Source organism: Gigantopelta aegis, chromosome 13, assembly GCF_016097555.1.
Source record: "Gigantopelta aegis isolate Gae_Host chromosome 13, Gae_host_genome, whole genome shotgun sequence".
NCBI lineage: Eukaryota > Metazoa > Mollusca > Gastropoda > Neomphalida > Peltospiridae > Gigantopelta > Gigantopelta aegis.
The window spans coordinates 37,006,156-37,027,828 of record NC_054711.1 but is presented as its reverse complement, the minus strand read 5'-3'; the positions used below and the strand labels follow the sequence as shown (position 1 = coordinate 37,027,828).

The window sequence follows — 21,673 nt, the reverse complement described above, 5'->3', positions numbered from 1 at the left end:
AGAATCTAAATATAGGATATTGATACGACCGGTTTGCATGAATCAGAACTTGTAATATGGTATAAAAATTTAAAAGAATTGTTTTCACTGAAATTAAAATTATATAAAAATAGTCGACGTTTCCTCAGTAAAAAATGAACATGTTGAGAAGTTTTAATAGTATTAGGTTCTGTAAGCATTGTTAATATGTAAAGTGGATTTGCCTAAACTGATAATTTAAATAAAAAAGGACACCTACCTTACCCACCACTACCCCTACCACCGCCATTTTTTTTTAAATAAAAATTGGATATAGCTATCAAATCAATTAATAAAATTTCTAGAAGTAACAAACCTTTTTCATCGGGCATAGATCGTAAGAAGTCCATACATTTCCGTTTGAAGTGCGGATCTGTTTTTGGAATTGGTATTGGAAAACATGGACCCCTGAAAACAGTTAATCAAAGTGCGATTAAAGTTACAGTTAAAGTTTTGTTTAACGACACCACTAGAGAACATTAAGTTATGAATCACCGGCTATTGAATGTCAAACATTTGGTATTTCTGATATATTGTTTCAGACAGAAAACCCGCTACAATTTTCTATTACAGTGAAACTTTTAAAAGGTTTTAAGAGGTATCCTGTTTAGAGAGGTTCTCGTGCACAGATATTTAAGAAGGGAACATGAAAAACGTCTTGTTTTGAGGGAAATCCGGTTTACAGAGGGTACGGTTTTGAGAGATTTCACTGTAGTAGCAAGGGATCTTTTAAGTTTTATATGCACCATCCCAAAGACAGGATAGCACATACCACGGCCTTTGATATACTAGTCATGGTGCACTCGCTAGAACAAGAAATAGTCCAACAGGGATCGATCCTAGTCCTACCGCGCTTCAGGCGAATGTTAAAGAGCCATTATCACAGATAAGATTTGCTTATTGCGGAAACTTTGAGTTATTTCTATATATAATGATGAAACAGCAAGCTTAATTAAATAAGATCTTTGTATCTGCTCTAGATCTGCACATAACCGGTTCTATCCCATGTCGGGATGGTGTTTCATTTGACCAATGAAACCACTGCTAGCATGTCATTTCTATGGAGGCTTAGTTTCAAGTAAAATACAATTTGTTTGTTTGGGGGAGGAGGGCATCGCCGATAAGACTGTATACTACTGACCGGCCTCGGTGGCGTCGTGGTTAGGCCATCGGTCTGCAGGCTGGTAGGCACTGGGTTCGGATCCCGGTCGATGCATGGGATTTATAATCCAGATACCGACTCCAAACCTTGAGTGAGTGCTCCGCAAGGCTCAATGGGTAGGTGTAAACCACTTGCACCGACCAGTGATCCATAACTGGTTCAACAAAGTCCATGGTTTGTGCTATGCTGCCTGTGGGAAGCGCAAATAAAAGATCCCTTGCTGCCTGTCGTAAAAGAGTAGCCTATGTGGCGACAGCGGGTTTCCTCTAAAAAACCAGTGTCAGAATGACCATATGTTTGACGTCCAATAGCTGATGATAAGATAAAAAAATCAATGTGCTCTAGTGGCGTCGTTAAATAAAACAAACTTTATTTTTTATTTGTATACTACTGTGTATGCCACATGTATGTGTAACGGCGATAGTGTATGTGACTTGCCCAAAATAATAGTGACAGTGTCTGACTTAACCTGAGTAATAGTGATGGTATCTGTCACTTACCTTGTGTAATAGTAAATTGTTGTGTAATAGTAAATTGTGACTTAAAATGTATAACAGTGATGATGTCTGACTTACCCAGAGTAATAGTGATGGTATCTGTCACTTACCTTGTGTAATAGTAAATTGTTGTGTAATAGTAAATTGTGACTTAAAATGTATAACAGTGATGATGTCTGACTTACCCAGAGTAATACTGATGGTATCTGATTTAATGTGTGTAATAGTAATATTGTCTGTGGCGTATTCTGAGTAATAATGAATGTATCCGTGACTAACCCTGTTCAGGTTTAATAGTATCATACTTACCCTGTGTGATAGTGATTGTGTTTGCCATCTGGTAACAACCCTTCACAACAGTCTTCCACTTCTAAAACCCAAACATCTTTATGTTAGTACTTTCAGAAATAAAAATTATCATTAATTCTGTTTGAAAACCATAAGTCTTGGTTTCCATCATGTGTTACATTTACAGAAGGACTTCCAGTTCCATGTATCGTCCCTCCTCTCTCTCTCTCTCTCTCTCTCTCTCTCTCTCTCTCTCTCTCTCTCTCTCTCTCTCTCTCTCTCTCTCTCTCTCTCTCTCTCTCTCTCTATCTATCTCTCTCACATCTCTCTCATTATGTATGTATGTATGTATGTATGTGTGTGTATATATGTATATATATATATATATATATATATATATATATATATATATATATATATATATATATATATATATATATATGGGGCGATTACTTTACAAAAGTAATCGATAACGATTACGATTACTTTAGAATGTCACGATTACGATTACAAGATAATTGAAAGTAATCGATAACGATTGCGAATACATTGTCTAGCAATCATGATTACAATCATGATTACATTTCCACAAATCTACACAAATAATGAAATGTTACCACCATGAAGTTATGCACTTTATTTTACAACCATACCGATTTCATTCATTGAAAGACATAATGGATAATTTTGGATTATTTAATCAATTATTTCAAACATTTATAAACGTATGTATACTGCAGGGAGGGAATCGGTTTCCAAAACCAGATTTATTATTCTTAAATTTGGATTATTGACGAAAAGGTACCCATAACTATAGGTATAATTATTGTATCAATGCATAACATATATATTTTGTTATATTATTGAAATAAGCCATAATTAGTCATTGCAAACTGTCTGATCACTATTACTTGTTTTTTTATTGTTTGTAGAACGTATACCATTTAATACCAACCACAATTTAAAAAAAAAAAAAAAATCTATAAATGAAGAAATAAAGAACGAAAGAAAAGAACAAACAAGTAAATAAATAATTAAATTGATATCTGCATACATATACATGTGCACAAGATGCTCATTGCATTTAATTGTTGACATTCTAAAAATGACTATTATTAATTAATCGATTTGCAGTCATGCTTGCTTTGTGCCATATTATAAGGATCCAATTGTATCGATGAAAATTACAAGTATCTTGGTCTGAATGTGTTTATATTGGTATCATTAGAAGTGCCGCGTTTCGTAGAACATCCATTAAAATCAGCTTTTGGGAATTTTTATCAGACGTATTAATATTTTAAGCTATTTTAAAGGAAAATTAACCAAGGTTTATCGTGATACACTACTTTCAACTGGGTGTTTGCTTAATTAGTTACGTAATTTGTGGTTGTGTCTGCGACAGGGTGAGGATGACTGCCCATGGAATCAAGCTTGATACGACTGGCTGGCTGCCCGTCTGCAGTCGTAACCACTAACAAAACCACGATACCATGGTGGACTTTCACACCTGTGACAAAACGAGATATTGTCAGGCGTTTCTTAGTTGAATTCAGACCCGTGATAACGCTGTATATATGCATTCAGAGGAACGCAAGTGTTTTATTATAAAAACAAATATATATATATATTATTCATTTTTTTACGGCAATGAATTAGGACAGAAAACTGGGGCATGGTGCAGAGCCCTTTTATATATTGCTAGCTAGAACACTGTATTCATTCAAGTGGTTTTATAGTAAACGTAAACACGATAGATACCATTAGGTGAATGTGTGTCTTCATCCCCTGGGTAACATTCATTTGATATTCCAGACGTTATGATCTCCTGTTTCTCAAGGCAAATAATAGTTCTATTATGAAAGTAGCAGACAATGGTAGATCAGTTCTACTGACTGACCAGTACTGCTTCTAACTATAGGCACTGTTACTGAAGTTGATGCGAAACACATCTAAGTTTAGTAAATAATTATTAGTAATCATGAAAGTAATCGCTGATTACGATTACATTAGCAATGTAATCGATTACGATTGCGATTACACGAAAACATGTAATCGATTACAATTACTGATTACGATTACCCTATCTCTTATATATATATATATACTCTGTCAAAAACGAAACGCATAGGTGAAATATTCATGGAATTATCTCTTTAATACAAAGTGGCATAATTTCGTTATTTATGATCGTATCAGTCACATTTGACATGAGCATGTGACAATGTTCTTGCTATGGAATTATGGAATAACGGCAATGAAGGCGTTTTCGTCACCAAACAGCGTCGCACTAGGGCGCTGAAATCAGTACCTTGTGTGGCCACCAGCAGCAGCAATCATTGCGAGACATCTCTTGGCATAGACTGAATCCGGGCACGTGGAATTCTAGCCCATTCTTCCTGCAGTGCATGTGACAGTTGCGGAAGCATCTGAGGCTCCGGTCACGCTGGCGTACACGTCTGTTCAGTTCATCCCATAGATGTTCAATGGGGTTGAGATCTGGCGATCTTGATGGCCATGGCAGCACATTAATGTTTTTATTCTGTAGGAAATCTATTGTTACACTTGCCGTATGCGGCCTGACATTGTCCTGCTGAAAGAGTTCTCTCTGTCAATCCAAAATGGGAAGCATGTGACGGCGAAGAATTTCATCCCGGTCGCGTACAGCTGTCAGGTTGCCTTGTACGAACACAAGTTCACTTCTGCCGGTGTATGAGATGGCTCCCTACATCATGACACCCCTTACACCGAATATGTCAACTTGGGCGACGCAGTTGTTAGCAAAACGTTCAGTGCGGCCTCTGTAAACACGTTGTCGTCCATCACGTCGCTGTAGAAGGAAACGTGACTCGTCGCTGAACCATACTGGCCGCCAGTTTCCCAAGTTCCACCCCTGTACATTCGTGCAATAGCGAACACGTAAATGTCGATGTTGACGTCGCAGGACGGGGCCAACATACGTTCTCCTAGCCCGTAAACCAGCTTCTCGAAGTCGGTTCCGAATGGTTTGTGCAGATACCATTCTCAAACCAGGTATGCGTCCAGCAGTGTTCGTTGCTGTGGCAGTTCGGTGACGCAAGTGCAGAACCGGGATGTAGCGATCTTGTGCTGCAGTTGTTATGCGAGGTCTTCCACTTCTGGGCCGGTCTTCAGCTGATTGAAACTGCTGGTATCTGTCCCAGAGACGTGAAATGGTGCTCTGATGGACATTCATGTGGCGTGCGACTGCTGACTGCGATTCACCTAACTGGAGGCAGCCTATTGCAATGTTTCGATTCGGCAGGCTTAGTCTTGGCATCTTGTATCTCGTCTACGTCGAAATGGAGATGAGGCATCATTGCGAGCAATGCAGCTGTAAATACCCATCACTACCCCAATCTTTTCCCCGAGTTTCACGTGCATTTGCCAAAATCTGACCATTTCACGCCGATTTCCTGCAATTGTCGCACAAGGTGCGTTAAATTTGTTTTAGGGTGCATTTGGGCATGCTGTCTCATTCCAGGAACATTAACAAACATGGTCATTCAGCAACATTGTACAAAAAAAACACCGATATTTTGTAAACTCAAACACTTTTCTTCTTTCCCTATCGCCTATGCGTTTCTTTTTTGACAGAGTATATATATATATATATATATATATATATATATATATATATATATATATATATATATATATATATATATATATAATATTCTACCATCTCTCTCTCTCTCTCTCTCTCTCTCTCTCTCTCTCTCTCTCTCTCTCTCTCTCTCTCTCTCTCTCTCTCCGATTTCTCATTATTTGTTTTCTATGTCTGTCTGTTCATCTATGGTTTTGGTTAGATCGACTGACTAAAACATAAAGTCGGGGTGTCTAGTAAGATCTCACTGTTAATTAACTAACCTTCTTCTTCTGCTGTTGCCGTGATGTCGTGGTCTACAAACTGACCCCACTGCATGAATAGTAAGGAGAGATTGTGGTCGCGGAGTTCCCCTTCATTGCCCTCCGAGTGACAGTTTGTGCTGACAAGGCGAGCACTGGGCAGGATTCGTCCGTCCCTTTGGAAAAAACGAGGCTTGGAGACTCCTGAAAAGTCAAAAGGAAAATATTTTTTAAATGGACAATTCCTGTTCCCATCTCATAAAGTATTAATAATAAGCTATATAGCATAGGTTTGACACTAAAGCCGACACAAAGCTCTGTTATTCCGTCGTACGATGTCGGGTAAGTCGTTTTTGACGAGAGTGCTCAAATCATTCTCTAGTAAGTCAGCTGTAGTGCGAAACTGTCTTTAGTAGGTCAGCTGTAGTGCGACACTGTCTTTAGTAGGTCAGCTGTAGTGCGAAACTGTCTCTAGTAAGTCAGCTGTAGTGCGAAACTGTCTCTAGTAAGTCAGCTGTAGTGCGAAACTGTCTTTAGTAGGTCAGCTGTAGTGCGACACTGTCTTTAGTAGGTCAGCTGTAGTGCGAAACTGTCTTTAGTAGGTCAGCTGTAGTGTGACACTGTCTTTAGTAGGTCAGATGTAGTGTGACACTGTCTTTAGTAGGTCAGCTGTAGTGTGAATGTATTTAGTAGGTCAGCTGTAGTGTGACACTGTCTTTAGTAGGTCAGATGTAGTGTGACACTGTCTTTAGAAGGTCAGCTGTAGTGTGACTGTCTTTAGTAGGTTAGCTGTAGTGCGACACTGTCTTTAGTAGGTCAGCTGTAGTGCGACACTGTCTTTAGTAGGTCAGCTGTAGTGCGACACTGTCTTTAGTAGGTCAGCTGTAGTGCGAAACTGTCTTTAGCAGGTCAGATGTAGTGCGACACTGTCTTTAGTAGGTCAGCTGTAGTGCGAAACTGTCTTTAGTAGGTCAGATGTAGTGTGACACTGTCTTTAGTAGGTCAGATGTAGTGTGACACTATCTTTAGTAGGTCAGCTATAGTGGGACACTGTCTTTAGTAGGTCAGCTGTAGTGTGACTGTCTTTATTAGGTTAGCCGTAGTGTGACACTGTCTTTAGTAGGTCAGCTGTAGTGTGACTGTCTTTAGTAGGTCAGCTGTAGTGCGACACTGTCTTTAGTAGGTCAGCTGTAGTGCGACACTGTCTTTAGTAGGTCAGCTGTAGTGCGACACTGTCTTTAGTAGGTCAGCTGTAGTGCAAAACTGTCTTTAGTAGGTCAGCTGTAGTGTGACACTGTCTTTAGTAGGTCAGATGTAGTGTGACACTGTCTTTAGTAGGTCAGCTGTAGTGTAAATGTCTTTAGTAGGTCAGCTGTAGTGTGACACTGTCTTTAGTAGGTCAGCTGTAGTGTGACACTGTCTTTAGTAGGTCAGCTGTAGTGTGACTGTCTTTATTAGGTTAGCCGTAGTGTGGCACTGTCTTTAGTAGGTCAGCTGTAGTGTGACTGTCTTTAGTAGGTCAGCTGTAGTGTGACATTGTCTTTATTAGGTCAGCTGTAGTGTGACACTCTTTAGTAGGTCAGCTGTAGTGTGACACTGTCTTTATTAGGTCAGCTGTAGTGTGACACTCTTTATTAGGTCAGCTGTAGTGTGACACTCTTTAGTTGGTCAGCTGTAGTGTGACATTGTCTTTATTAGGTCAGCTGTAGTGTGACACTCTTTAGTAGGTCAGCCATAGTGTGACACTGTCTTTAATAGGTCATATGTAGTGTGACTGTCTTTAGTAGGTCAGCTGTAGTGTGACACTGTCTTTAGTAGGTCAGCTGTAGTGTGATACTCTCTTTAGTAGGTCATCTGTAGTGTGGCACTCTCTTTAGTTGGTCAGCCTTTAGTAGGTCAGCCTTTAGTAGGTCAGTTGTAGTATGACACTGTCTTTAATTTGTCAGCTGTTGTGTGACACTGTCTTTAGTAGGTCAGACTTCAGTGTGATCCTGAAAATTAAAAAGTATATATTTGCATATTCTCTCACCGTCGTCATACGACTGTGGTAAAAACCTCCGAAAAGGTCTACCCAGCATTCCCCACTGTAGTTTCAGGAGATTGTTACAGCTACCATCAATAGATCGATACTTATCCGCTGAATCGCAATAACTGAAAAATAGCATTAATATAAAAAGTAGAAATGAATGGTTATTGCGGGACGCCTCGTCACATTACTTATCCTACATAAATATTTCAATTTACATGTAATTTTTTATTACTGCAAATATAAAAGCATATATATAGCTCCCCCAATGATAAAATTACCAAATATTTGACATCCAATAGCCGATGATTAATGAATCAATGTACTCTAGTGGTGTCGATAAACAAAACAAACTCTCTTTTCGGGGTGATTGCCGGGCACTTGTCGTATTATTGTATGAGACGGCCCCTGGAAGACGGAATGGCTGAGTGGGCGATCATGTGACGCAACGTAGGTCGGCGAACTTTGAATTCTGCTGTCTGGAGTTTGCCGAAGCTTAGATGAATGTGAGTGCTGTCGGGTTTCTTTCTGTAGTGTGTGTATTATTGATTAATATCTGAAATTTTTTTTAATCAAGGAACTCGAAAATGATCGATGTAAATGTATTTGACGTCAAACATAGGATTGTTGTGGTATTAGAGCGGGAATCTTTGACTGCTTTTTGGTGGGCAGCGATTGACAGAAAATTACAAAGCTTGGTCTCTGACTGTAATGAGAGCGTATATAACTGTCCAAATGTCCGTCTAGCTCTCTTACAGTCTCTTACAGCAAAATAAAACACAAAATGTGATAAATCTGAACATACATTTATACTGAACAGTTATTGAATCCAACTGCGTTTTGACGTATCATTTACATTTCTGAATCTGAGAGATATAAAAATTGACGAGTACTTGCTTTTAGTTTGTCGTATTTGCAGAATTAAACTCGGCATGAATAAAGTTGTTATCTTTTTGTGGAAGGACAGCAAACCGTTTTGTCACATGTATGTGGTTGTTTATATTAAAATTAACAGTTAACGTTGCATTACGTTACCTACTCATTAATTGGATATAATGTTTTCTCTTCTTCGTTTTCACTGGTTAAATCTCACAGGGCAATATCAATTTTGATCGGACCGGTGGGACCAACTGAGGGCAATATCATTATTTACGGAAGGCCATGTGACTGGTTTTCGACCAATAAGAATACAGATATATTATCATTATGTAATAATATGATTTATCCTACAACTTACCTATGATATCCATGTCATAAACCCATGTGATAAATTAGTGTATTACCCCGGTTAATAATGGTATATTTATATATATTACCTCGGGTACGGGATGTGTATGAAAGCCATCTGCTTGGTCTCCTTCATTCCCGAAACACCAATAATATGATGCTCAATCATCTGTATGTTGTTTTCTGAATAATAATAATGAGAGAGAGAGAATTAATGAATGAATGAATGTTTAACGACACCCCAGTACGAACAGAGAGAGAGAAAGTTTTATTTGACGCCGCTCAGCATGTGGCGTCGGACATATGATTAAGGACCAGAGAGAAAAAAGAAATGTTTTATTTAACGACGCACTCAACACATTTTATTTACGGTTATATGGCGTCAGACATATGGTTAAGGACCACACAGATTTTGAGAGGAAACCCGCTGTCGCCACTACATGGGCTACTCTTCCGATTAGCAGCAAGGGATCTTTTATTTGCGCTTCCCACAAGCAGGATAGCACAAACCATGGCCTTTGCTGAACCAGTTATGGATCACTGGTTGGTGCAAGTGGTTTACACCTACCCATTGAGCCTTGCGGAGCACTCACTCAGGGTTTAGAGTCGGCATCTGGATTAAAAATCCCATGCCTCGACTGGGATCCGAACCCAGTACCTACCAGCTTGTAGACCGATGGCCTAACCACGACGCCACCGAGGCCGGTAAAGGACCAGGGAGATAATTAGAGAGAGTCCGTTGCCGCCACTCAAGTAGTTAAATAAACGGTATCTAAAGGGGACAACTGTAGTATTCTATTTCTTATATATCCTCAAAAACCAGGTTTAAATCAATTTAAACGTGCTTTTCAATTATAACTTATAGTCCGTCCCACAAAAAAGAGCCTTTTTTCATGCTATGGAATTTACTACAAATTATTTATTTCTGAACCGATTGATTTGTAAGTTGCACACAAAAAAGAGTATTTTTTATTATTTTCAAAAAGCCTTTTACTTGAATTCTTGCGTCAAATCAAACTTAATTTTTAAAAAACAAAACAGTTTTATAGAATGATGGAACGAACTACAGTTACTGCACTTGCGCTTGCAATTATTGTATGAGTCACACTAATCTGTTTCAGTTTAACTTTTACTTCACAGAACAATCAATTACGATGGTGCTTATTTCATTGTATGGCTGTGGCGACTGGGTAATAACCAACGCGCAGCTATTCGTATACCTTTAAATCAATAAAACGGGTGTAATTGCAATCTGGTATCATAAAATAGCGGGAGGGGTTTTGTAATATGTCACTTATAGGGGTCTCAGTGTCGCTAAGCATGATTTTGTGGTGGAAAAATCACATTGGAAAATCCAGTATGGTGGAAATCGAACATGGCGGCATACAATTCAATATGGTTCACACAAAAATAATCATTTTGGAAATGACCTACAGCTTGTAATATGAATGTTTAAAAAATAAATTCAGGGTTACTCAATACGTTTCTAGTGTCTAAAGTACATTTTGACATTTCCTTAGACCGTAATTCAAGATGGCTGTCCTATACCACAAGACTGTCTTCCGCATTGAACTGGAATAATCATGAATTACTTCAAATATAAGCAGAATAATTCTCTCTCTCTTTTTTTACGACAGAACATTAGTAACGTGTTCACAACACTTCACTGAACTGATTTAGATATACATCAGTATTGCCGCTAACGCTCTCATGATACACTTCGAGATTAGCAGCATACGGTGCCCACAGGCATGTCTATTATAAGGCTTTCTTTAGATGGTTAGGTCAGGTCAGGTCAGGTCAGGTCAGGTCAGGTCAGAGTGTTTAACGTGTACATTCAGAGCAAGCTGTTGTAGCGCCGTCCTAGGCACAAGTGCTCCTCCGTTCAGGACCAGGCTCATAGCAAGGGGGGGGGGGGGCAGCCAATAATTTTGGCTGGGTTTTTTTTTTGGGGGGGGTGGTGGAGGTTGGGGATAACCTTTACATCTCGACTGAATGTAAAAGTTGTAGCGAGATTAACGAATCGAGATTAACGGCCACAGTAACGGGCAAATAACCTTTGAATAATGCCCCCGGATTCCCTAAATAACTCGCTCATTCAGTTGCCCCACCCCCACCCACAATAATGTCCACCTGAGGGCAGAAAAGAGGTCAGGTGGGTTGGAGGGGGGACCGCCTGCACTGGCAGGTGGGAGGGAGCACCAGCAGTCCAACCAGGGCCGGTAACAGGCAGAGGGTGATATGGTGCTATGGAATTTGGAATGTGCCGTAAGATTAAGCCAAAGAGAAAAGGTGCGCAGTTTTGTGAAGGAAATTAGGCGCAATTTTGAACGGTCCGCCGAAAAGAAAACTATGGAGGTAGTGGAAGATTAGTGCGCCGAGAGTAGCTCGTTAAGTGGTCCTAGTTGGTGTCGACATGTCTTCCTAGGTTGCCCATAGGGGCTTCTTTAGATGGAGAATGTGACTTGTCTTATAGAACTGAAAGTGCGATGTCCCTGGCATAATGCCTTGTTATTATCAATATGGTTCAACATAACCGAGTTAATAATAATCATACGAAGCACATGTGTAACAACAAGTGTAATGACGTAATTTTGAGAAGCGACGCTTCTCCAGTCCTAGCTCGGACTGTGCATTTAAAATATGACGTCATTTTGTCATCTCCTTGTGGGTGAAATATTTTGAGTTGGGTCTTGTTATTCATAAAGAAAACAACAATAATAATATGGATAATAAAGAAATTATTACACTCACGTGTGAGTCGTACTGATTTTACGAAACTCGTGTCAGGATTCACGCATTACCGTCGCTCTCACTCGGGCAATACCAAAAACCTGACACTCGTTTCGTAAAATCAGTACGACACACAAGCTCGCATAATAATATCTATTTAGGTACATTCAGTCTATTTTCTTAGAACTTTCAATATTTGATTCCTCTACGTATTTGTCTACTTGTTCGTTTCATTAATAAATGTAAATGGACTCCTCCTCGTGATTTTCAGTATTTCCAGGTTATTGTTTTTTCTGTTGAAGACCTTCAGCATCCACTCCGTTATTTCGGGTATTCTCCCTCTTGGTTTTATCTTCTTCTGTTTTTGTACTCTACGAATGAGCTCGACGCTTGGCGTTTTATTAATACTAATATTAATTACAAATGGGAGTAAATTTTGTGCGTGTGTTTGGGGCTTGAAAATCGTCCGTCCTTCAGACTCACAGACTTGTTCTGTTTAGGAGAAATGTGAGCATCAAATTCCTTTGCCTTGTTCCAGGTTTTGGGGTCAAAGTCAAGGTTTATACGCGAACAAGTACACAAATACGTATTACAACTATTAGAGATTCTAATAAGATAGATTAAATGTACCTAAAAGTGCGTTATGTCAGGTTATTACGCTATCAGTCCCTAATTCAAGTGACACGATCTGTCTAAAGAAAAACTATATAAAACTGTCTGCGGGCACTTACTCTCTTAATCTCAAAGTGTACCACCATAATGATAGTTACAACACTGATGTTAATCTAAATAAGTTCACTGAAGCGTTGAACACTTTACTAGGGTAAAAAAAAAAATGCTAAAGACTTGTTGTACTGGTGTAAAAATAGATGAACGTTTCTTTTGTTTAACGACACCACTAGAGCACATTGATTTATTAATCATCGGCTATTGGATGTCAAAATTACAAAATGTTTGACATAATTATAGTCTAAGAGAGGAAAGCCGCTACATGTTTCTATTAGTAGCAAGGTATCTTTTATATGTACATTCTCTCAAACAGGACATCACATACCACGGGATTTGATATACCATTCGTGGTGCACTGACTAGAACGAGAAATAGCCCAATGAACTCAATGACGTCCATCGATCATTAAAAAGAGATAAATGATTATGTTTATATTTGAAGTAATTGATGATTTGCTTTGTTCATTACCCAAAACAGTCTTATGGTATTTCGCAGCCATCTTGGATTACGTTGTACGGAAATGTCAAAATGTACTTTAGACCCCAGAAATGTATTTAGGGTCCTTGAAAACATTTTTATATTACAAGCTATGTTTGTTGTTCCAAATATGCTTGTTTTCCGCCATATTGAATTGTATGCCGCCATCTTGGATTTCTGCCATATTGGATTTTTCAAAGTGGTTTTTCACCCTTAAAATGTACTTGAAAATCCCGAAAACCCTATAAATGACATATTACATATTAGAATATAAAGTATGGAAAATATTATGTTGTAGCATATACAATATGGAACATTTAAAATTGTTTCACAGTTGTTGAAGGTAACCCCAAAAGTTAGTGTTTAAATTACTCCCCCCCCCCCCTCCACACACACACATAAAGTAACGCGCAGGATGTTCTTATCAACGACTGTATGTGTGTGTATATATATATATATATATATATATATATATATATATATATATATATATATATATATATATATATATATACTCTTCAAAAAAAGAAACGCATAGAGCATATTTTTCATAACATTAATTTTGAAATAACACAATAGTGAATGTTTTAGTATTATCTTATTTTATAGCTAGTGGATATGATATCATGCAATTCTGAAGCTGACAAAACGCATGATTTGACGTCAGCACGTGCAAATATGTTTTTCACAATATCCATAATAATAGTTGCAGAGCTCACATTTATTACGTACAAATCATGCACGTACAGCACGTGCACTACCCCTTGACAGAAAATTGAGTTACATTCACACACGCATTATCGATAGTGTCGCTACCTAACGTTGAAATTATGCCCAGGCTGACAGAACCACAACGTAACAACGCAATTGGCCGGATGGAAGCCGGGGAATCGCAATCAACAGTTGCACGTCTTTTCAACACATCTCAGAGTACAATATCTAGGCTTTGGCACCATTATCAGCAAACTGGAGTGTCACGTGACCGCCCCAGATCCGGTCGTCCCAGAGTTACCACACCGGCGCAAGACAGATACATACGTCTACGACATTTACGTGACAGATTCCTAACTGCTTCATCATCAACTTCTGCCATACCTGGGATGCGAAAAATTTCGGACCAGACCGTAAGAAACCGTTTATGTGAAGCCAATATCCGAGCTAGAAGACCAGCTAGACGGATAATTTTAACCGCGCAACATAGGCGTCTACGGCTTACATGGTGCAGACGTTGTCTGATATGGCGTCGACAGCAGTGGCGAAGACTGGCTTTCAGCGACGAGACGCGTTTTTTGCTTCAACGCGCCGACGGCAGAGCTAGAGTTTACCGACGACGTAACGAGCGTTATGCTAATAATTGTGTGCGGCAGGTGGACAGATGTGGAGGGGGGAGTGTTATGGTATGGGCGGCCATCACTTACACTGGCAGAACAGACCTTGTACATGTCCCAGGTCATCCAACAGCCCAACGTTACTGCAACGAAATTCTCCAGCGTCACGCCATACCTTTCATCAACGCAGAAAATGTCATCTTCCAGCACGACAATGCACGACCACATAGCGCACGTATAACAACATACTTCCTGAATCAACACAATGTCGGAGTGATGCCATGGCCTTCAAGATCACCTGATCTTAACCCCATCGAGCACCTGTGGGATGAACTAGATCGACGTTTACGGCAACGTAACCTTGCGCCACAAACGCTACCCCAGCTGCTCCAGGCTTTGCAACAAACATGGGCTACAATTCCCCAGCCTGTGATTCAAGCATTATTTGATTCCATGCGTAGGAGGTGCCAAGCCGTCATTGCTGCTCATGGGGCTCATACTCGATATTAGTGTCCATGACCGTGACCTTGATACGGTGGCCTAATCCTGTTGATTTGATAGACGATTTCATTCCAAGTGATGATCTGATCATGTTTAACAAGTTTCAATTTTACTGCTCTGGTATTGAGCAAAGATATGATGCTATAAATTTGCAATCCAATCCTAACATATACCAGTTATGCGTTTCTTTGTTTGAAGGGTATATATATATATATATATATATATATATACATAAAAATTAAAAGATAAAATAACAATGCTATGTATTGTATTTCCCTGTGTGTACTGTATTGCCTGTAGGCTATGATAAAAAAAACACCTAAAAATACTCCCGATTATCTGAAGGTGCGGATTATGTCGTGCCTGGTTTCTCGGGGCTAAAAACATGCGGGCAATACGAAATATTTGTTTCAGCCACACTGTATTTTATAAAATCATATAAATAATGGCATACGCCTCTATTAGAAACATACGTATCTGCCTTGATTTGTATAGAGTTAAGCGGCTCCAATCAGCCACTAAATTACTTCCGGAGCGTTCACCCTCAGTCGCTTGCAACAAAGACCCTTTGTTACAACTGAATTGTGAAGTAGTCGTCGACGTGTTCTTTTATTCTTTGACGTCAAAGGACATTCCTGAGTTTACTGCAGTTTTTAAGATGTAATCGACTAACAGAGACTTTCTAACGATTGTAATTACATATTAAATATATTTTTCTGCATAAAATATTAGTGGCTGTATATTAAACGTGTTTCTGATCATTCTAATATTTGTACTAGGTTAAATTTCATCTTATTTCCTAAAATATTGGGGGGTTTTGGTACGTACGAAATTATTTGATGACAAAATCCAGTTTGGGCTTCTTACAGATATTAAGACGACCAGAAACACATTGAATATACCGACACCGATACTCTAAACAAGAAAATACATTTACAGGGTTCAAACTTAACGGTCGCCCGATCGCCCCTGGCGACTGAAAACGACGATGGGCGACTGAAAACCCACAGTAAGGTTGCGCGCCTGGCGACCGATTTTTTTAATTATGTTTTTTTAAAATCAATAATAAATAAATAAAAGTGCAGCTATGTAGCCTACTTTGCACCATGAAAAAGTGTAGGTCTGCTTTTACATATAAACATATGCCCAATATAAGAATAGGTGTAAGGTAAATTAAGTGGCATGTAAAATTGGGCACAAATTCATGTCGACAAGATTCAGCCCTGGTTATGTGTACACGTTATAGATCGTATTCACTGAACATTATATTTTAGGGGTTTTTTTAATTATAATTATTTGATTGAGATGGGGTGGGGGGAGGAAGGGGTTGTGTCAGTTATACCAGTGCTCAACGTTTGGTGAACGCAAGCATCTTTGTTTGTTGGAAATTATATAATCGGGAATTATATAATCCTATTATCTAATTTAATATGAAACGCTAAGCGATTTCGCAAACCTAACACGTGCGTAGCTCGTGTCCTAACACGTGCGTAGAATCTGTTGCAATATTGTTTTGTTTTTTAGAAAATATTATTCGGGCAAGTGAAAAAAAACGGGCAAGTGAAAGTGCTGTCACCACTTTCCCGGATGGCAACTCAAAAAAAAGGTTAAGCGCAGACACTGTCATTTAATATGCAAGTTCAATCGTAAAAATATTTTATTAGTCGAAAACATCTTACAATGCAGCAAACTCAGGAATGTCCCTTTAATAAAGTTTTCTATTATTATTATTAATTGTTTGTCAGATTTATAAAACTGTCAAGATTAGATAGTATTTGAATAATGTTTTAGGTCTAAATTACGATATGAACAACTCAGCGATCAGCTTAGGCCCACACAAACCCGTGCGTAGTGTGGACATTAAACACATAATAAATAAAAAAATAAATAAATAAATAAATTATTAATTAAAAAAGCGTGATCAGATTTTGATCGCAGGACATTATTTTGTACGTCACTGTGTATGTTTCAGCGCTAAACCTATATTAATGACGTCACGCGACTGTCATTATAGGTTCTAATAGACCAAATCAATTCATATTGCCGATAATGTTAACGTTTACTAATAAAACTGATATGAGCAGCGTATCAACACACCCAGGAAGTACAGCAATAGAAAGTGTGGTACCTCACATTTAATCTACCTGCAAGAAAATCGCGTATCATTTAAGAGATTTTTTTTATTTATCCCACTGCCGCCTTTCCTTTCTCTCCTTTGAATTTCATCTCATTTCTTCCCGATCTGGCAACTCCTCCTATCTTTCAACTTCTTTCGCTGTCCACCTCCACATCCCAGTCCTTGTCTCTCCAACCGCGACAGGTGCTTGTCTCCTGTGGCTATCGGTGCCACACACCTGCCATTCCCCATCAGCTTTTAGCTGTGGGCTTAGTCTGACCACTTCGGAGAGTGTTCAGTAGTTACTTGTGGCATTGTTAAGAGGCACTTGTAACCACCTACTATGCATCCCTACTACCGGCGGTCGTTAGTTAGTGCCGTGGATCAGACCAGCTTTATTAGCGGCAAAAGACGAGGATGCCAGGTGGGTGCAGGGAAATACACAGACTGCACCCGTGGAGAAAGTTGAGACAGGTAGGCGATGGTGTGGACAGCTCAGAAGACAGAATCTGAAGAAACTGACAGAAAGGGTCGAAACAGATTCAGATAGTGGGAGAAATTGGAAAGGTTTTTATATTAAGATAATGAGAATGATGGGCAGAGGGTGATAGATGAGAAAGATGAATGAATGTGTGAGCCAGCTTTGACGGGATTTGAACCACAGTCGTCAGCTTGATTGTCCAGCAGCTTATCCACTAGATCACGGAGCTCAACACACCCAGGAAGTACAGCAATAGAAAGTGTGGTACCTCACATTTAATCTATCTGCAGGAAAAGGGGGGGTTACGTATCATTTAAGAGATTTAATTAATGTTTTTAATAGCAACCGTAATATTTGCTGAAAATTGCAATTCCATGTTTGGGAGTACCCCGCATTAGTTTCAACCTCTGGTATATACTGCATAACAACTGTGTAACAAATAAAAGTGTAATCATTTATTGTCAATTTGCACAAATAATCAATGTCACATATTACTACCAATCACACCCACAGCTGCTTTTACTCCGTAAATAGTTCACGGTGCACCTACAACTTTGATACGGAACTCTCTTCTTTTGTACTATGCAACCTCTACTAGTTAATGCGTCTACCGCTGTAAAATATAGATCCATTCAACCCACATTACTGACATTGTTTACAGTTGCCGCAAATGAAGTTTGCAAGTGACCAGTTCATACTGTTTAATGAAGGCCAGTGGAATAACTTGTCTTTACAGGTTTCTTGTTCCACGGCATAAAACTGTAGACTATCAGGATTACAGTTTACAGAATTTTCAGGAGGGATCTAAATTGCTCCAAAGTGCAGGAATTTGTTACGATCTAAGATTAGTAGTTTTTACACCAATGTTTTTTTTACCAGCGTGTACCAGTAGCGATGTTTAGTAGGACCGCTGTATATGTGACCTCAGAACATGCTTGGAAAAAGTTTGTCGGTAGCCGTTTTGGGATAAATAAGTAAACATAATTTTTTGGGAAACTAATGAATATTTGTTTCTTGGTTGTGTTTTAACATAATTCAGATCAAAACCACTCTTTTGAAAACCTCGTTGCACATGACATTGAAAATGGGCAGAATTTTGAAAATAGCAATTAGTAAAGAAGTTAATAGATTAAATAAAAAAAATAAAAAGGTTACAAGCCAAAAATAAAAAAGAATTGACTGCTCGGCCGAATATTTATATAATTTGGAGCATTTTAGAAGGACAGTCCAAAATTAAGTAAGAGAAAGAAGAGAGGATCGGACTATTTAATAATATTTTTTTTTAAAAGTAATTTCGACATAAAATTTTGAACGCAGATCTAAAAGTTTAAAGTCCGATCGATATGTCCACGCGAGTGGCCTCGTTAAGGCCGTTTGGGTGCTTAAAGGGACGAGATGGGTTGCATCCCGTTAAGAAAACCCCTAGATTGACAGTCGATGGACGTTGAAGATGTAGTGCTGTGCTGAAATACAGATCTTGAGAAGCCGGATCTTTCTGAACGAGAGAGAGTATCAGACTAGGGTATAGTCCAGTCGTCATGGGTTGGTATAGTGGTGCGGACGGGCCCGACTCCGGAGGATACGAGATGGTATCACTATAAAGCAAGGTAAAGTCTAGAAAAAGAGTAGTAGGGGCCGACCCCGCTTCCTATTTCTTCTTAGAGTGGGGCGGTCAATCTTCCAGTGATGCTAGGACAGGCTCGGACATGTAGAGACTAAACGCGAACAACCGTGGCGTTCTGCAGAATGGCCGTCATACAAGTCACGAAAAAACAAGTCGACAGTCAGACGGAGAAATGACGTGGAGGCAAGGACTCTCGCTAAAAAAGAATCCAACCTGGTGGTGCAGGCTGTCGAAACGAGAAGCGTTCCAGCTTTCAATCAGTTCCAATGGCCGCATACATCCCAGTAGAAAACTACATTTCGCTGACAAAAACAACGAAATGAAGGACCCCAAGTCGAGCACACAAACGCACGCGCAGTGTGCACAAGCGAAAACAAACACGTCTTACCGCGTGGAGCTCCAGACTGGGAATCCAGAGATTTGAAAAGAATTTAAAAACATTCGGGATTATGCCGAGGGTATACGAAATGATTCGGGTGAATTACGAAGTATGCCGGAAACTAATTTCAATATAACATTTTATATAAAATTCGTTTCAAGACGAAAAATGAAACCGTGATGGTATAGCCATAAAATCTGTTTATACTAGTATACAATCCAGAGTTTATTACTGCACTTTTCTCCCAGTTTTATCAATGTTGAAATAGATCAACAAGTTCGCTTATTGCATAAATAGTCTCGCTCGATAGTTTTATAATTTGTATGCTTCCGAATAACGCTATGAAAGGCGAAGTGTCATTGGTCGATATCGGGACATGGGAGCCCACACAATGCTGTTAGATCTACTGGTGAGACCAGTAGAGCTAATTTAGACACTCTAAGACAGAACCAGACAATGACTTCGATACAGCTTCTCCGAGATGAGCGAGGTGAATCACAAACAAAACTAACTTAGGACATGTTTATTTAACGACGCACTCAACACATTTTATTTTCGGTTATATGGCGTCGGACATATGGTTAAGGACCACACAGATATTGAGAGAGGAAACCCGCTGTCGCCACTTCGATTAGCAGCAAGGGATCTTTCATGTGCACCATCCCATAGACAGAATAACACATACCACGGCCTTTGATATACGTCGTGGTGCACTGGCTGGAGCGAGAAATAGCAACTGTACAGTTACAAACAAGGCTTTTAAGGTAGACACTCGAAAGCTATTTCACGATATGACTAAAATGATGTCTGATGCAATACCTTAAATTGACCCAGTGCACGCCTTTCAATCTGTTTGGTGAAGACCTGTACATTTACCATCCTGTTGCGGGTCTCCAGTGGAGTGACAGTCCTCCTTCAGGTGGTGCAAAACGGATGGACCATCCTGTTGCGAGTCTCCTGTGGCGTGACAGTCCTCCTTCAGGCGGTGCAAGACCGATGGACCATCCTTTTACGGACCTCCAAGAGGAGTGGCGGTCCTCCTGAGGACGAGCACCTGATGATGGATAATGGAAGTAATCACAACTTTGCCTGATGTCCTTTCGACTCTCCCTTGTGCAGAGTTACGGGTTTGATCATGGAGTGCGGTTTTGTCATTCAGATTTACAAAAATTTGTGCCTACTGTATTTAACAGATTCTTTAAAAAACAAAACAAATCCAAGCTGTGGATCTTACCGTGCTACAGAATGAATCTTACCTTCGTCCATGGTAGCCGTCGATCGTGTGAACACCAGAAACAAGCCTAACAGTGCTAGGGTTGTCATCGGTGCAGCAGACACGGACCAAAACATGTTGTCGCCTGTCACCCGAAACTGGCGTGTGCAACGTTGACTGATGTTAAACCTGGCACTAGAATCTCTCCAGTTGCCTGCTTTTAAACCTAGAACCCCTCCAGTTGCCTGCTCTTAAACCTAGCAGTAGAATTTCTCCAGTCGCCTGCTCTTAAACTTGGCAGTAGAATCTCTCCAGTTGTCTGCTCTTAAACCTGGCAGTAGAACATCTCCAGTCGTCTGCTGTTAAATTCAGCAGTAGAACCTCTCCAGTTCCCTGCTCTTAAACACACTAGGAATCTCCGGTGGTCGTCTGCTGTTAAATCTCAGAGTTGTCATCTGCGGGTGAACGTGGAAACGTGACTTGCATGATCCGCCTGCCATTACGCCTCTGGCCCGAGATATAATTGGTCGATAACATCAAAGAGAACAATTTCCTTTTTTTTCTTTTTTGATCGAGTCAGATAAAATCAAAACTAAACTTTAGTTTTCGGCAATTTGTTCTTTTTTAGGTCATTAACCATGGTCCTGGGCTGATATCAGAGATGTACGTAACCTAAAATAACTAGGAGAGTTGTAATATTAAAAACCCCAACAACATATAGGAACAGTGATATTAAAGGGACATTCCTGAGTGTTCTGCATTGTAAGATGTTTCCGACTAATAAAATATTTCTTACGATTAAACTTACATATTAAAGGGACATTCCTGAGTTTGCTGCATTGTAAGATGTTTCCGACTAATAAAATATTTCTACGATTAAATTCACATATTAAAAAAAAAAATTGTTTGTTTAGAATATCAGTGTCTTTATATTCAATGTGTTTCTGGTCGTCTTAATATTTGTAAGAAGGCCAAACTGGATTTTGTTTTCAAATAATTTCGTACGTACG

General features: G+C 39.4%; 1 protein-coding gene across 1 annotated transcript in view; it reads right to left on the bottom strand.

The window, feature by feature from the left end:
- The window catches only part of LOC121387043 (chorion peroxidase-like), a 38,744-nt gene extending 17,630 nt beyond the window's left edge, over positions 1–21,114 (bottom strand). Inside the window, exons 1-6 of the mRNA XM_041518053.1 lie at positions 20,707–21,114; positions 9,172–9,265; positions 7,859–7,980; positions 5,851–6,033; positions 1,987–2,047; positions 335–426 (exon numbers count right to left, since the gene is read on the bottom strand). Coding sequence (XP_041373987.1) covers positions 335–426; positions 1,987–2,047; positions 5,851–6,033; positions 7,859–7,980; positions 9,172–9,265; positions 20,707–20,800 — 646 coding nt within the window. The 5' untranslated portion in view covers positions 20,801–21,114. The remainder of the gene's footprint in view (positions 1–334; positions 427–1,986; positions 2,048–5,850; positions 6,034–7,858; positions 7,981–9,171; positions 9,266–20,706) is intronic.
- Between the last annotated feature and the right edge of the window lie 559 nt (positions 21,115–21,673).